This window comes from Buteo buteo, chromosome 16 (assembly GCF_964188355.1).
Source record: "Buteo buteo chromosome 16, bButBut1.hap1.1, whole genome shotgun sequence".
Lineage (NCBI taxonomy): Eukaryota > Metazoa > Chordata > Aves > Accipitriformes > Accipitridae > Buteo > Buteo buteo.
The window spans coordinates 8,167,213-8,185,105 of NC_134186.1; the positions used below are offsets into that span (position 1 = coordinate 8,167,213).

The following is a 17,893-nucleotide window of genomic DNA, read 5'->3' on the forward strand; positions in this document are numbered from 1 at the left end:
CTTCTTCCCAGTAGAGAAACACATTCTTGTCTTACTGGGAAAAGGATAACACCAGTTCAGCCTGTGAGGCCAGAAGCCACCACTATTACATGGCCAGTTGTACCACAGCAGCCATGGGGGCTGCTCAGCTGCAGAAATTGTATTTCCTGTGTAAAAATCCCAGCTAATCCACAGCAGACGCCTCAGTGCCAGGTACTTAGCACAACTCCTTACCTATTTTTGTAGCACTATAAATATTTTCGATGGGAAACACCTCGCCCAATCCATACAGGAGAACTTTGGCAAGAGCTGGCACCAGTTGGGTGGTTGTGATCAGGATGTTCACACAGTTTTTTCTAAAAGAAGAAAAAACACTTGTAAAAGCACATCTATGGCCAGTGGTGCTGACAGCTACTCTGGGCAGCTTGCTCAGCTTTCCAAAGAGCCATGTGGCTTGCTCAGCTTTCCAAAGAGCCATGTGCTTTGTTGTCCTGCTTTCAAGAGGCTCTTTAGGCCAAGATTTTGATTTGTGGTTTTTGTCTGGCTTTGCTTTTTGTTTTAAACAGACATTCTCTGGCAGAAATGCAATTTTGCGAGCACAGTCCTATTATGGGGACCTTACTAACAACAGATGTTGCAGCAGAAAAATCCCAAAGGGTTCTCAGGAGTGGAATTCCTGCTCACTCACTTTGATTCCCAGTTACCTGTGACAAACAGCAGTAGTATTACATACGAACACTGCTGCAACACAGCACTGCATGCAAATCTAAGTGAGAGAAAGGGCTGAGAAAGCAATATACACATTTCCAGTTCCCATACCTGGACTGTATAAGTAGCAGGGACTTCAATGCTGTTTCCAGCCAGGAATCTGTTAGCACTTCTATATCGGTCCTTAGTCGCTGCAGAGCTTCCCTCTTCTGCGGGCTAAGAAGGCCTGGAAGGCAAGCAACACAAGTTTTCCCAGCTGAGTTGGCAAGTCTAACACAGAGAGCCATCACTCAATTTAACAGCTGCCTGTTCTGCAGTAAATAGCACAGTACTGAAGGCAACTGAAAGCTGAGACTGTCTCAAGGCAACAGGAGAAATCAGCTTCCAGTGACACAGATCAGCCCAGACACCCATCTGTTACTCTGACTGTGGAGAATTGGCTAGATACTTTTCTCCAATTATTTGAAACCATTTCTCAGGATACAATGCAACAAAATGCATTTCTCTTGTACAAAGCACTTGCAGCAGTAGGTGTGTCTGAGCCACAGACAGCAGGGGAAGGAACTCCTGCAGTCACTCTCTCTGACTTCCTACTTCCCAAGGACCCTTTCCACTTTAATCCATTTTAGATATCTTTTTAATCCCCCCCTTTTTTTATTCCCATATTTTTTATCCCTTTTAGATAACATTTTCTCAAAGCATCCAGTTTTGAATTAAAAGCAGCCAGAAATGGAGCCCATACACTCAAACCTCCTCCTGCCAGTAAATACAACAAGAAAGGAGCACCTTGAGTTGGAACCTCTCTCCACCCAATTTCCAGCCATGACATACGAACCAGCCCTGAAGTACATCAGTCCTCTGACAATGAGGCCATGGAGGGACCCACTGTGGGCTGCACTGACAACTGCTTTACCATGTGGCTTTAGACAGATCCTGAAAAACTTTGCATCCCGGTTTCCCATGCGCAAAGTATGCAATAATGGTCTGATCCCTACCAGAAATAAGGTAATTGCAGCATACGGAAATGCAGGCTTATATCAATAGATTTTTAAGGCTGAAAGTTACAGTTTTGACCACCTGTTTTTTAGAAAATACGTCCAATAAAACATTTTATCAAGGTTTTTACATGTAGGCAAAGGGTATCCAAACCCACAACCCACCAGGCCAAGTCATCCTGCCAGGTGAGCTGCTCCAGCAGCACCCCTTTCCCAGGGATGTCAATGCCAAGGTTGAGACTAAGCAGAAAATTCATCTAGATTTGATATCTGTGGTTTGCATCAGCATTACTACTTTGGCATTGGAAGGGAAGCAAAACTAGAAGATGTTAAGCGACTTTGCAAACAGATGGTAGAGATGTTATGTCAGACTATAAGCAAAACAGCCAAAAGGGTGAACACTGTATTTCTTGACAATGGCATGATAAAAGACAGATTTTGTGAAGACACGAGAGAAAAGACCTCCTAAGCAGCGTGATATGTAAGTCATTTAGGCCAGTCCTAAGCAGAGTGACAGGCAGCCTTTCATAGCAAAGGGACACTGCACCAAAATTTTCTCTTAGATACAAAATTGACTGACCATCCCTATCTACATGATAACTCACAGACTGCACTGGCACGCCGTTCAGTTTTGGAAGATGTACCCTCTTAGATTCCATGGAGATTTGATCCCATTTAGCACTAGGAGAATGGTTACTTTTCATGTTCAAACATTGAGGAAAGTAAAAGCTCTGAGGAAGGATGGCGTCTGGCACCACAAACTCTCTTTAGTGCCCAGATATTGGCACAGGTGAACACTCACCTCCAACATTAGTTTTGTATTTGTCGTAGATCTCTCGTACCCTGCGGTAGCGGAAGGCCAGTTTTCTCATCCAGTCCACTCCACCCTGGACACCAACTGATGAGCTGTGATTTGTGTTACTTCCTGAGCCACTGAAGCCATCCGTGGAGAAACTGTAGTTGCTATTTCAGAAAAGCAGATCTGTTACGTGTGCCACAGCAGCAGAATCACTACAGCTTTTCTGGTGGGGTTGCAGACGTCAGCTCTGACAGCAGCTAGAAAAGCACCTCAGAGAAGAACTCTGCACAACCACCACTGCACCCCAACACTGCAGAAACCAACTTCTATGGGCAACGTACTCTGATATCCAACTACATTTGCTGCTGGTTCTGAACTGCTGTACTGAAATGTACTATTTCAACTCTTCTTTCACACTCTCCACTAGAAAACCTTCCTTTGGTCTTTGACTGCTCACTCCTCTGTGATATAGAGCATCCTTCCCACTAACCCCTTTCTCATCCTGCAGTGATAAACCCCAGCATAGTATCTGCCAAACATAACATCTGCATCTTTACACCACAGCTGCAGCGCCACAAGCAGATGAGCTGCTTTACCAGCTCATGACTGCAGGAAGCAGGTCCTACTTCACCACCTTCCCTGTATTTCTTTCTTCCTGACAGACAGACACTTCTGACCTTTCCATGAGCCAGTTCAGCTCATTAATGCAGCAGAAAACTTGCCCTCACCCTGCCTGATGGTGTGCACAATCAGCTCGCAGAAGGATGCAAACCACAGGGAGACTTTCAAAGGTCAAGATCATGAAGTCTGGAGTGTTCAACCTCCATTCATCACAAGTGATTGAGCACACAGGCAACAATCAACAATGGACAATATAATTCATACTATAATTCCGAAAGTCTTAATGTTTTGTAGGTCTTCAGAGAAATACCACCCAGCAAACAAACACCGTTTGCCAAGTTTCATCCCCTGCACAATACTGACCTCCATTCCTTAACCCCATTTGGGTCTGAAGTCCCCACAGAAAACAGATTACATCAGCTATACATTTCATGCATTCATCAGTACATCACCTTAAATCTTGGCCATTGTCATCAGATGCCACATCTTCAATGTGTACCTGGTCACACTCCTGTTTAAGAAAAAAAATAAAAATAAAGTCACGCTGTTGTAATCCAGAAACATACTGAAATTTGCAGATTAAAGAAAGTACGATGTAAAACAATCCCCTCACACTTCCCAACAGCAACAAGCCATGCCATACTGCCTCCATAAACTTATACATAGCTTCCATTAGCTTTGACTTCCAGTACTAGGTTTTACTTCTCAGCACCTAGAGGTCCTTGCCAAGACTGCGATTTGAAGTACCAGAAAAGTCTGAAAAAAATATGTTTCTATGACATTTCGAGTTGTCTGCAAAAAAGGAACGACGCTCACTAAACAGGCTGGATTCAAAGCTCACTTGTCATTTGAAACCTTTTTGCCATTTCACAAAACCAAAACAAACAAACCCAAACATATCCCAAAACCACATTATGTGGTCAAGTACTGATATTGCATTTCATCAACATAACAGTCAATTCTGTTACCGAAGAGCCATAGCATGAACCCTGGAGTGAAATATCAGCGTGGTGGCACTACCAAGGCTCTGGTGCTTAGCACAGTTGATTTAACCCAGAGATAAACTGCAAATACCTTAGGACAAGAAGTGAATTTTCCCCATTTCAAGAATTTCCCACTGCTGCTACTGTCCAACACCCACAGCAATAAGTGTTGTTGTTGATCACATAGTTAACATATCAATGGCTACCTTTCCAGCACAAGAGACTGTATTTGGTGTTTTGTTCTGGTTTTGGTTTTTTTTTCTGGGGCAGGGAGGTAACTGTCATTATCGCCTTTGCAAAGTTCACAGCTGCAAGTAGTCACAACCACAAATGGAAATTTCATTTAAGTTTCTATTTGTATCAACAAAAACATCTTGTTTTCCCACGATGTACATCAGTGAAGTACCTACAATTAATTGTTCACTGTTCATATTCAGCCTTCCTAAGCTTTAAACTAATCCTGTAAAATCTGCAAATTAGGTTCACGAGTCCATATTTGTGGGCTCATATCAAAGAACACACGAGTCAGGAAATTTGCTATTTCCAACCACTTAATTCCAGATTCTGGCATAACTTCACACCTTCTTGTATAGGGCACATTACTGTGTCCATTACTATCTGACAGTATATCACAGGACAGCATAGGGCGTTGCCATGATTAAAGCAAAGAATTACATTCAACTTCTGTGGAAATGGTGCAGAACAGTGAGATGTATTTAATTTGGCAAAGAATACTGCACATGAAAGAGGATGGAAGCTGATCAGGAGTCCTTGAGGCAGGATGGGAATGGGAAAGCAGCAGAGACAGCTTGCAAGAAAGAAAAATGGAGGGTTCTGTGAGATTTCCATGTGTACAGCATCCTTGTCTATGGAAGCATGTCCTTCACAGTTGTTACACAGCCAATGAAATCCACTGACACCCTGGCCGAGATGCACAAGTTGTATGCTGTCCTTGGCTTAGTCAAAGCCCGAGAACTGATAATCTCAAGGTTACCTTTTAACCCAAATCTCCAGTCTCCATTTCAAAACAGGATCAGTGAAAGCAAGGTGCTTACCAGTCCAGAATGCAAATACAAGACAAAGAAGACATCACTCTTTTTATTTATACAGGTTCAAGTAGAAACCCATCAGAGAACTAAGAGAGCTCATAACACTAGAAGTCTGCAGAATGCCTGTCTCAGATAAAAGAGCACACCTCTTTGATTTGGTTGTGCTTAGAACCACTTCAGTTTTGGCAGACTGTTATGTTTCAGCATTGCGTGGCTCTGAAACACAATAGCCCTCACAAACGGTGCAGTGTAATTTTAACTAGGTAACGTTGAGCTTTGCTTTTCAAAAACATTTGCCACGTACCTCCAAGTCATTGAAAAACAAGTGAGTATCAGCTACTTCAAAAATCATCTCCTCCATTGACAGACCTGAGCCAATCACTAGAGTTGGATCCTGGCAAAACAGAAAGAGAAAATGTAAATTCACTGTGGTTACAGGCAGAAGTAAATGGTGATAAATCTTTCATCAGTTACACTGCACAGAGTTTTCACTGTATATCAAGCCTGATGGAATTCCATCTGCATTCAGTGGTATGAACTACCATTTTCCTAATATTTTAAACAACTTGATTAAAAAAAAAAAAAAAAGCCACATTCTGGCAATACATTGACCCAAAATGTAACAAAACACTTCAGTACTGCATTGCAGGGACTGATGCATTTTCAGAGGCAACACAAACAAAACATTCAAAAATCTTCAATATATTTTGAAGGAGAAAAAATACTTTCCTTCACTATGTGCTATGACCTCAATAATTCCCAATGATGATAAAAACAGTTTGACATTTTAAGACCTGTATAGTTTGAAGGGAAGTGTTTGTGATGTCCATATCCTAGCTCTGTGTAAAGCCAAATTTAGTGTTCTTTCCCCGTCCCAAACCACCAACAAGTTAGAAGTATCACATTACACATTTAAAACAAAATATCATTTTCTATTTCTTTTCCAAAGATTAACATTTAATTCTGCATGACAGATATGGTTTTTCTTCCACAAAAAAGACAATATTACCTTGCCGTATTTTTGAGCATAAGACCCTGTGAGAAGTGAATGGAAGATTATGATGGTCTCATCCAGGTCCCAGAGAAACACTCGCTAAGTAGAGAATAAAAGCAGGTTAGAGCACTGAGATACAATAAAGGAGCAAGTTTTAGGTTAATTTTGTGGTTAGTTGCAGTGTGCTTTTAACAGATATGAACAACAGTATTCATCTTGCAGGCTGAACACATTACTGAACTCTTTCATGCAGTGGAGTTTATATACTGGTACAGTGCAACTACACACTCAGAGTAAGGCTCTCTTGGTCAAACTATTCTGAAAACTTTTCTTGCTTTTACAGTTATAAAAGCAAAAACTTAGAGTGCTAATGAACTTTAGAGCCCTGCTAGGGTAGAAGTTTACTGTCTGTGATCTGGAGAGTACCAGGTAAATGACCTTGGTGTTTATCAGACACCTTTGTTATGATAAATAAGGCAGATTGGCTGCCATGAGGAATAGCAGAGTTTCAGTATAGAAGGACTTTGATACACTTGAGAACTGGGCCAGCAGGAACTAGAAGTTCAGTTACTGCAGATTCTGCATGTGGGGTAGAATAACGCCCCATATTGGTCCAGGCTGGAAGGAACTGGTACAGTGGACACCAGGCACAGTATGAGCCAACAGCACTCTCTCCTGTGGATAGATGAACTGCATGCTGGAGAATACTAAGTGTGCCTAGCTGACAGAAGGAAGGTGTTGTCTCACCCTGCTTGGCACTAGGAAGGTCACCCCAGATTGCATTTCCAGTTGCAGAAGTATGTGAGGAAACTAGAAAGTGGCCAGCAAAAGGCTGTCGAGATGGTCAGCAACTTAGAGAAGAGCCTGAGGGAGCTCCAGCAAAGGGGAGACTAAGGGTGATCTAATAGCAGGCCACAAGTAACTGAAAGGAAACTGCAAAGATGATGGAGACAAATTCTTCTCAGCAGTGGCAGGCAGAAAATTGCTATGAAAAAAGAAGAGGAAATTTTCAGCTTGGGAGATTCCAGTTGGAGACAGGTACAGGATCTCCAACCTGGAGGTTCTCAAGACTCAGCTAGACAAAGCCATGGTTCTAGTGCTGGGGACAGCCCTGCTCTGAGCAGGAGGTTGTACTAGAGACATCCAGATGTCTCCTTCATTGATGCCACTATGATTCCAAGATGTGTTTAAGTGATGCCTGTCAAGGACCACTGAAGAACTCATTTGGGCCAGTTCTCAGATAACATGGGTCATGGGAATTTTCCAAATTCTCTCTCATTACAGGAAAGACATGGACCTGTCGGAGAGGGCCCAGAGGAGGGCCACAAACATGATCAGAAGGATGGGAACACCTCTCCTGTGAGCAAACGCTGAGAGAGTTGGGGTTGTTCAGCTTGGAGAAGAGAAGGCTCCGGGGAGACCTTATTGTGGCCTTTCAATACTTAAAGGGGGCTTATAAGAAAGACAGGGACAGACTTTTTAGTAGGGCCTGTTGCGATAGGACAAGGGGTAATGGTTTTAAACTAAAAGAGGGTAGATTCAGACTACATGTGTCCTGGTTTCAGCTGGGATAGAGTTAACTGTCTTCCTAGTAGCTGGTACAGTGCTATGTTTTGAGTTCAGTATGTGAAGAATGTTGATAACACTGATGTTTTCAGTTGTTGCTCAGTAGTGTTTAGACTATAGTCAAGGATTTTTCAGCTTCTCATGCCCAGCCAGGGCACCTGACCCAAACTGGCCAACGGTGTATTCCATACCATGTGACGTCCCATCTAGTTTAGGAACTGGGAAGGGGGGGCGGGGAATCGCCGCTCGGGGACTGGCTGGGTGTCGGTCGGCAGGTGGTGAGCAATTGCCCTGTGCATCATTTGTACATTTCAATCCTTTTATTACTACTGTTGTCATTTTATTAGTGTTATCAATATCACTATTAATTTCTTCTTTTCTGTTCTATTAAACCGTTCTTATCTCAACCCACGAGTTTTACTTCTTTTCCCAATTTTCTCCCCCATCCCACTGGATGGGGGGGGAGTGAGTGAGCGGCTGCGTGGTGCTTAGTTGCTGGCTGGGGTTAAACCACGACAACATGTAAGGAAGAAATTTTTTATGATGAGGGTGGTGCAACACTGGCACAGGTTGCCCAGAGAGGTGGTAGATGCTGCATCCCTGGAAACATTCAAGGTCAGGTTGGACGGGGCTCTGAGCAACCTGATCTAGTTGAAGATGTCCCTGCTCATTGCAGGGGCGTTGGACTAGATGACCTTTAAAGGTCCCTTCCAACCCAAACTATTCTATGATACCCTTCCATTTCCATGGAGACAGGATGAAAGAAAGAGAGGACTTTTACCACCACACTATTCTGCAATGCTACTTGTAGAAAACAAGATTACTACTTACCTCCAGTTCACTGTCCTGTGAGGAGGAGGTGTCTGCTTTCCTCTTCCCCCTGTTCTTCCCAGGGATGTTTTTCCTTGCCTGCTCATCTAACTCTTTACTTGCTGTTGCTCTTGATAATGAAGGACTTGTGGATGCATCTCCTAGAAGAAAGAAATCACATGGCTCTTACTCCCTCATGTCTCAAAACAAACACCAACACAAAGCTTATAGCATTTGGCCACAAAGCGCCCTTGCAAAAGCTAAGATGTTATATCTTGCTTTATTGATGCAGTAGCAGTTGAACCCTTATTAGAACATAAAACTTTATTTCTTTGTCCCATCATTTCAAAACAGCTCTGCCTCCTCAATTCAAGCCACCAAGACTGAGCTACTTACCGCATCCTGCCTGCAGTATAATGCCAAAGACAGAGCACCCTCCATCCTAAGGCCTGTAACCCCTCAGATGTCTCACTACCCTGGAACCACCTTATTACTCAATTGTTTCTCTTAATATTTTTTGAGAGAGCACCAGAAACCCTCAGTCTGGAAGGAGTGTACAGAAGAAAGTATTTAACAATGTTTCTCCCTCCCAGATTTCCTGGACTACTCAAATGCCTTTTGTGTCAAGCAACACTATACAACGCATGCTGTTTCCACCTCTGCATACACTACTCACTCCTGTGCCACTGTAAGCCTTTGGCTAACAGTTAAACAGTAGCCAGTGCACAGAGCTATTCGGAGTGTGTTAATCACACACAAATCCAGAGTGTGCTAACTGTGAAACAGACATACTTAGACTACAGCTCCACTGGCCTACCCAAGAATTAGTAAAGAATAACAGGGATGATCTCGGCACTGGAGACACAGAGTTGGCCAAGCACCATGGCCATGACTGACCAGGATACATTATGGAGCTTATTCTGCTACTGGTAAGAACACCCTTCCCAAGGAAAAGAGTAAAGCACCACCATAAAAAAAAATAAATTAAAAAAATAAATCAGTGCTTTGATGTGCAGAATATTACAAGCATGACAGAAGATATTCTCTGAATCCTTTATTAACAGTTCAGGCAAAAGAATTAACATCCCAGACATCTGCCTAACTAGTTCAGAAACAGGACCAGAACTGTAGCAGGAAGGCAGAGGGGACAGGGGATCTGAAAGAGCTTGAATTCCGTCTGGGTCTTGAAGATGAGACGTTGCAATTCCCATTAAATTCATGCAAAATGGTGAACTTGGAGAATTCCTGAGCTAGGAAAATGGCACTGAAAACATTAACAACTGGGCCATTCCCTGACCAATGCCTTGAAATAACAGGTCAATTCCTTAGGTTTTCAACATCAAATAAGAACAAATTCTCATGGGTAAATCTGCTGTTGCTCAGCCCAACTAGAGAGCAACTGCTTCCTTGCAGTGCTAGAAGCACCATGCTTCTTGATTTACAACATCACAGCATGGTGTTTGCCATCCCCTGTCTGTAGCATCCCCTAAGGTAAAGCTGAGAGAGGTGTGGAAGTTCCAGACTGACTAGACTGAGTTCAAGACTGTTGATCTGTATGCTTTGCTCACTGGCAGCCACCCATCCCTGCTTTCAGGTTGCTTGAGTGAATTTGAGGACTTGGCAGAGTTCAGGTGTTACTGGACTTGGGGAAGATGGAGTAGGCAAAGTGCTGCAAAGGCGATCACTCACCGCCTCCCACAAGCAGGCTGATGCCCAGCCTACCTCCAAGCAAGAGCCACCTTGCAAGCTGAACCCCACTCTGCCCTTCTTCCTCTACTTCAGTTTTTATTGCTGAACATGACATTATATAGTATGGGAAATGCCTTTAGTCAGCCCAGGTCAGCTGTGCCAGCTGCATCACCTTCCAGGTTCTTGTCTGCTCTAAGCCTGCTTGCTGGGGGGGGGGGGGGGAATTGTGGAGGGGAGAAAACCTTGACACTGTACAAGCATTGTTCAGCAGTAGCCAAAACACTGGTGTGTTACCAGCACTGCTTTAGTGAGGAATCCAAAACACAGCATCAGCAGAGCTGCTATGAAGAAAGTTAACTCCATCCCGGCCAGACCCAGGGCACCAACAAATATGAACAGAATCTGTTTTGGTTTTTTTCCCCAGCCTACCAATCTGCAACAGGCAGCAGATTTCAATTTAAAACTGTTCAACAACACAGGAAGAATCTCATAACTCCTTGCATAAGACACCGGGAGAAGCACCAAGTCTTTGCTCTTGTCCTTGTTAAGTTTAGAAAACTGTATTTCTGGTGATGAAATTTTAGTCAACACCACTGTGGTTGGTACCTGACATGGCATTAGTGGAAAAAGCCAAAGATGTGACTTCTCTAGAATAGTCAATTAAACCTTTTCAATCCACTTTCTACATCTCTTCTCTTACCAGCTAAAATCTTCTCCGCCTGCCAGGTAACTTAATGGTATGCAGATGCAGATCTGCTCACATGCAAAGCACAGCAGAACAGCTGTCATTTCAAAAACACTTTACGTGATGAAGCAGAAGAAAGGAAAGGATGTACTCCTGGGCACATCAGAGACCAACTCATCAAGAGGTGATGGCTGAACTACAGCTCTTGAAAATGCATGAGCAGTCCTGGAGGACTCCCATAACTGGGATTGGCAGCTATGTCATGGCTGTCAGGTAATCTGAATATCTGGCTGCAGGAGGGAAAGAGCTAGCAGGAGCTATTGAGACTGGATATCAACAACTGCCCTATAGCCCAAGTGAACACCCAGCCCCAACACATAACAGAACCAACAGTGCCCAGGGAGCTGCTGTTGGCAACTCTTCAAGTCACCCCTGGAACTCACTCTCCCTTGGACATTCAGAGCATGTGGTAGGTGCTTCCTAAATTGCAGCAGTAGAAGACTTCCAATATGTAAGTTTGGCTGGCCCACCATAATACTCTGCACACCAGTGAGACCAGTCTGACAATGGAAGGCAAATGTCCTGTCCCAGCCAGCACACAAAGGTGCTGCAATTACCTTTTGGAAAAAAGTTTTCCCCATGTCTGCACACTGTACTGTTTATCACAGGTATTTTGCAGCCACCCTGCTAAAGATCCAACCATTACCAGAGGAATGTCTCTGCACTGTCCGCGTAGGCACCATGGCGTTTGGTTTTTCGGTTGGATACGTAGTTGTTGCTAATGCAGTACTCTCTGTGTTGCTGTCTGCTGGTGTTACAACTCCAAAGCCAGAAGTCGGGTAACACGTCTGGTACTGACTTTGGCCAAGGATCGTGTACGTAGGATATTCCTGTTAGAGGAAAGGATTAGTTATGATAGGACACTTTCAGAAAACACTCTATATTAAGATCACTTTTATGCTAGAATATGCCTGTCAAAGAGAAATCCCAGCAAGAGCAGTCTGACTTTATGCTGTTTCTTTCTGCATATGCAAGACATCTCCCAAAAGGGTTGAGAGATCTGACTTCCCAACGGGCACACGCACAGGCAGGTTCTGCAGATAGGAGGCCAGCAACCACAGGGCCACTCCTCTGCCTCCAGTTTCTTAAAAACATAAAATTCATTATGAATGATGTGACAGTAACAGGGGAGTATTGAGTGGATGCCAAGGCATCAGTCCACTCTGTCTGTGCTCTGGAATTTGTGGGTTTGTCTTGCATTTTACTTTCTGATACGAGATGTACTGACAGTGACAGAAAGTGGTCTTGGCACTGGCTGAGCGTGCAATCCCAGCCACAAGAGCTACAAGATAAACTGCCTTTACTCATGTCCTGACTTCAGCAAGCAATTATTTTGCATGCTGTGATGAAAGGCATCCATTTATGAAGACTGTTTCCTCATTTAGGAGATCACTGAGCATCTGAAGCTGTGCTTGAGGATTTTAATTTCTGCTACTGACAGTAAAGAAAGCAGCCATCCCAAATGTCATGTCACACTCTTCTGGCACACTGTGCACTCCCAATTCCCTCAAAGAGCAACCTGGATTTGTGAACCAGGCACCTTGGTCTGCACTACTGAAAGAAACCCTTTTTTCCCCTTACAGGTCCAAGCAAGCTTATGTTAATGAAAGAACCTTAAAAAGCAACAGCATAAGCATACAAGGATTTTTGTGCATCCATTGCATTTTCCACAGTTCCTGTATTCTTCTTCTGCAAAGTTGTGACATTGAAGGGTTCCTTTGTATATCTAAATATTCAGAATGGCAGTTAACCACTGACAGTGCTATGTATTACACACAGCAGGCCAGTCAGGGGGAAGGGCTCTGTGCTAGCTGCAGGGCTTCTTGACTTTGTTTTATTCTAGCACCATCAGACAGCACCTCCTACTTTACTGGGGTTTTTTTGTTAGTTTTGTTTGTGTACAACCTATTTTCCTTTTCTTGCTGAGGGAGAACAAAGGCATTCAAAAAACATCCACCTATAATCCTCCCTGTAGGTCTGGTTCTCAAAATAGTTCTATTGTTTCTTCTCCACTGTCTCTCTTGCAGAGATCTCAGTACCCTGTTTAAGATTCACCACACAATCTGCAGACAAGGAAACAGCTTTGAACAGATGAAGTGAGTTTGTTGTGAAGGCCAAAGGGAAAAGCATCATGGTCAAAGAGACAGCAAGAGTCATTTTGCTGACTTTGAGTAACATACTGAGCCTTATAGCTCTAGTACCCATTGTGCTCCATTTGAAGTGATGCAAATATTTGGCCTTCCTTTGTTAGTTTTGAGTAATGTGTTAAACGAAGGTGAAGGAGATGCTGCACATAAATATAACAAGGAAGAAGTTTTACCTGTGAGATGCTGGCTACTGCTGATGTGGAAATATTGACAACAGTTGAGGATGTAGAGACTGGACTGGCATTGGTAGTTGATGCTGTAAAATTAAGAATTACTGCATTAAATGCTTCTAGAAAAGCACAAGAGATGAGACTAATCCAAGTTGTGAAGTAAGTACTTACTAGGCTTATGTGCAAGCATTTGTGCTTCCAGCAGCACTCTGCTTGTAAGAGCCAAAAAAGAGTTGGGGTGTATTTTGGAACCAGTTACATCTCAACTGGTCTTACAGGGAAGGAGAGCTAGCATATCTTTAAAAACAGTACTTTCAAATGTTTCAGAAACCTTTTCCCTCCATGCCTGCTAAGCAACTAGAGCACAATTAAAATGGTTTCACATCTTTACTAAAGGTTTTGAGAAGACAACAATCACATTCTGATGTTCAATTAGTAGCAACTGAAAATTAATCAGAATAAATCAGTAAAATGGATATGAATGTGTTTAAATCAGCTCTGATAAAAAAAATCTTTCTGCATTGGACTTAGCATATTTAGTCTAATTAGATCAAAAAATTTAAGGAAACAGTAAAAATATTTCCAATAGTATATAAAGGGTGCTTCCTACTGGAGAAGGCAAACGTATCTTCCTGTATCTCTCTGTGAGACTACAACTGGTTTTTGGATGAGAATTTCTGAAATAATTTGTCAACAGCTTGTACGACAAATTATTAGAGACATGTAGTAGTTAGTATGAATTTTAAGATGTTCAATAACCTTCATGTCACTGCATTTGCTTCTTCCAAAACACAGAAGAGGCTGCTAGAGCACCATCTGGGAACACCAGTCATTTAGCAGATTTTGTGGGTTTACAGCCACAGAGCCACTCCATTAAACGTTACTCCACATGGGGTTTTGGGAACCTCAAGGATTAATGAAAACAAATAATGAAATCAGTATGAAAAAAATCAGGATGTACTAAATCAGGTGCCACCAAGAAATATTTTCTTTTGCTAAACCTTCTTTCCCTGCACACAAACAAAACTAAAAATCACTTTTAGATGCTTATGAAAAGACTTGCAGAAATCCACAGTATTGCCTACTTTACCATCACTCTGAGAAAAGCCCTCACTTTCTGCAAATAACACCCACGTGGAATTCACGCCAAGACTGAAGAACTCAAGCTTCTGAAGACTTCAGTCTTTCTACCCCAGGGAAACAGACTCCACCACGAACTCTTAATCAATGTATGTTGTGTTACGGCAAGCACAGATACTACCTGGTGAACAGCTCCTGGAAAGAGGAATGGATCCAAAATATGCCTCAAAAAAGATGAAAAAACAAAAGAAATATATCTTAAAAGAGGTGCAGAAATACACAGTATTTACAAGAGGTGAGAAACGTGAAGGGTGGCATCTCTGCGGAAGCAGAAACAAAGGTAAGTAATTAGCCCCTGGGAATCCCCTCAGATAGGAGCAGCAGCGTTCAAAAACAGATGGGAGAGAATTTTGGGGGGAGAACATTTAGGAAAAGGAAAAAAGGCTGCACTGAACAGTAATAATGGTAATGAAGATACTCAAGTACCTACAGTAGCTATGCAGCCACTAGAAGCAGAGCTGTGAGAGTAAGGTACCCATCACAGATACTCCTCATAAGCAACTGCTAGAGAACAGGGGTTAGTTTCCAAATAAGACTCCTTCTAACTCTACACGTTACGGAAATGATCAAGGCTATTATTACCTTAAGAAAATGTCACCTCCTAGGGCACTGCGAAGAGCAGGTCTCCACAAAAGATCCTCACTAACGCAAAACAAACCTGCCGCAAAGCCAGAGGAGACGAACTATCTAGAAGACACATTATTCTACCACCTCTCTCAAGATTATCATGGAGAGCAAACAGAAAGCAATTCTCATCTGTAGTGCTCTGAAGAGGCTGCTTCTCAACTGAGGTAGATAACAGAAGTTAAGAAATCATAGAAAAAAAGAATCCAAGTGCTGGGATTCTGGTAAAAACAAAGATTCCCTCATATGAACTTCATTGTTTATCTTAACTCTGGTCTCCTTCCAACATTTCTTTTCTAATTACCCTTTATCTATACAGTGTTACACATCAGATCTTTACAAGCAGCGCCCACTACACAGATTAACTAATTCTTTCTGCACTGTGGGTCAGTTGCTTTTACTTGTGAATGCGCCAAAACCATGCAAAAATGTTTTGGCACAGATGTGACAAAAGGGACCACTTCATGGTCTCAGGTTTAAAAGATCAGCAAACACAAGTATTGCCTTGAAACCGCTGTGACTTTTTCTTCTCTCCCCTCTTTCCTCCCCACTTCCAGACCTCATCTTCAGTCCTTATATCCCTACCTCCCCTGCCTTATTCATCCCATTCGGTTTTGCTTCATTCATTTTCAGTGAAGTTTCAATCTGCTTCGTGTGCTAGGAAGGGAAATTGCAATTAACGCATTTTATGTTTCACTTGGCTGCTTTGCTCTCACAGGGAAGGAAGAGGCGAGGCAAGAAGCAGCCATTCTTCTCACGTCGCTCCCAGTGCTTCCAAGTGCCTCTGCGATGTACCACTGTGGCCACAGCTCAGGTGAGTACAAAAAGCAAAATTCTCAGTCACTAAGTGTATCTGACCATTTACCAGGGTTCAAATATCCCATTACTTCAGTCCACCATCTGCAGACTAAACCATACCCATGCACTGGGACAGCAGCATCATACAACTGTGTATCACCCTACTATTTTGACTGGAGAGAAAAAGATAGATTTGCAAGAGATTACTAATAAAGCAACTTTGTCCATCCTTCCAGCTCCTGCTCTCCACCACCTCCCTTGCACAGGCCCAAGTACTGACCTGACCCCTCAGTGGGCTGCTTGCTAATTTAACAAAAAGGAAATGTAGCAAATCTGAAAAAGGATGAGTTTCCTGCCAGTTTGCAAAAGTTTTTCAAAAAAGTGGTAGCATTTACACAATTCAGGTGACTTTTTCGCACTTTCAAAGAGCAGCCTGCAGGGAAACTCTCCTCAAATCACACATTCTCACAGCAGCATGGATCAAATGGTTTGAAATCTTTCTGCAGATCAAGGCCTGATGGTGGCTCTGTTACCTCACCAATCCCCAGGGATTCACATGCTTGCCATGGTACCTCACTGGCAAACCTGCCAGAGGTCACATTCTGCAGAACCATTTCTGACCCTTGGTAATTAAAGCTGGTGCTATAATTCTGGTGGTGGGAGTACCTCAAGGAAAGTTACAGTTGAAGGAAGGTAGTATTTCCACTGTTGCATTGCTCATGTTATAAATGTGAAAAGTAAATTAAGGATAAATATTACACTGGGCCATTACTGTCACAATGATGCAAGCTGAGCAAGTACCATGACATACCGCCTGGCCTTCCTATCAGTGAAAGATATGTTAAAATCCACTTATTGCTAATTTTAAGAGTTATTCCCCTTTACTTGGCACTCATTAGACCACATCTGGATATGGCATTCAGTTTGGGGCCTCAAGCACAAGAAAGATGTTGATAAAATTCAGTGGGTGTGGCAAAGAGCCACCAAAATGGTCTGGGAGCTGGAGCATGTGGCCTGTGAGGGGCAGCTGGGAGGAACAGGACTGTCCAGCCTGGAGAAGAGATGGCTTTGGGGAATCTGACTGCACCCTGCTGGTACGTGCACGGAGGTTATCAAGAAGACAGAGCCAGGCTCTTTTTGCAGGTGCACAGCAGGAGAAGGAGAGAAACAGTCACAACGTGAAAGAGGGGATGCTCTGAGTTGACAAAAGAAAAAGTTTCACCATGATGGCAGTCAGGCACTGGAATTGGTGAAATCTCCACCCTCAGAGGTTTTTGAGACCCAACTGGATAAAGCCCTGAGCCATCTGGTTCTGAATTCAGTGTCAACTCTTCTTTGAGCAGCAGGTTGAACTAAAGATCTCCTGAAGTCCCTGACTTATTCTATGAAAGTATGACACAAGAAATAGATTAAGAATTCCTGAAATTCTTTTTAAAAACTACAGAGAAAGAGACAAATTTTCACAATTCATCACCCAAACATAAATGGCAAAAATCCTACCTAAAAAAAAAAAATAATCAATTTGCACATATTTGCCATAAGCAACAATATTCCATTATTCAGCTAACTGGCATATTTACTCCTAAAAATTGCTTTGGAAGCTAGCGAAATTCAACACCTGGCTTCTTAGATGTGGCACTTCCAGCAGCTGGAATATTTGTAAGCTAGTTCTATACTGAGAAATTCACTTTCTAGCAGATCTACCAACTGGGGTGGGGAAGGGATGTTTGTAATATATGAAACCCATCTACCTCCAGAATTAATTAAAAAAAAAAACACAAAAAAACCAATGGCAGTCAGTGTATTTCCTCACATCAAGCTAAAGACCACCAACAAAGAGCTTGAGCTGCAAGAGCATTCCCAGTAAAGGCATGCAAGAATACAACATTTAGTTTCCTATCCCCTTCCCATTTGCTCTTCACCCTGTTAAGTCCATCAGCATGGCACCAACAAGCCAGCCTGGTGCATACAGAGGTATGTAGCAAACACAAAACCACACATACGCACAAAGAGAAAAGAGGCAAAGCATAAAGAAGCATGCACAAACCAAGAACAAACGTGCAAGCCTCTCTGTTT

At 42.8% G+C, this 17,893-nt stretch overlaps 1 protein-coding gene across 6 annotated transcripts in view; it reads right to left on the reverse strand.

The window, feature by feature from the left end:
* Positions 1-17,893, reverse strand: part of EYA3 (EYA transcriptional coactivator and phosphatase 3) — a 62,210-nt gene that overhangs the window by 1,569 nt on the left and 42,748 nt on the right. For 5 of the 6 annotated variants that reach the window (XM_075047732.1, XM_075047727.1, XM_075047728.1 and 2 more), the window contains 9 exons: positions 13,259-13,341; positions 11,585-11,768; positions 8,526-8,665; positions 6,144-6,227; positions 5,439-5,528; positions 3,555-3,613; positions 2,485-2,645; positions 799-913; positions 214-335 (listed from right to left, as the gene is read on the reverse strand). In XM_075047732.1, coding sequence (XP_074903833.1) covers positions 214-335; positions 799-913; positions 2,485-2,645; positions 3,555-3,613; positions 5,439-5,528; positions 6,144-6,227; positions 8,526-8,665; positions 11,585-11,768; positions 13,259-13,341 — 1,038 coding nt within the window. The remainder of the gene's footprint in view (positions 1-213; positions 336-798; positions 914-2,484; positions 2,646-3,554; positions 3,614-5,438; positions 5,529-6,143; positions 6,228-8,525; positions 8,666-11,584; positions 11,769-13,258; positions 13,342-17,893) is intronic. The other variant, XM_075047733.1, reaches the window with a different exon arrangement.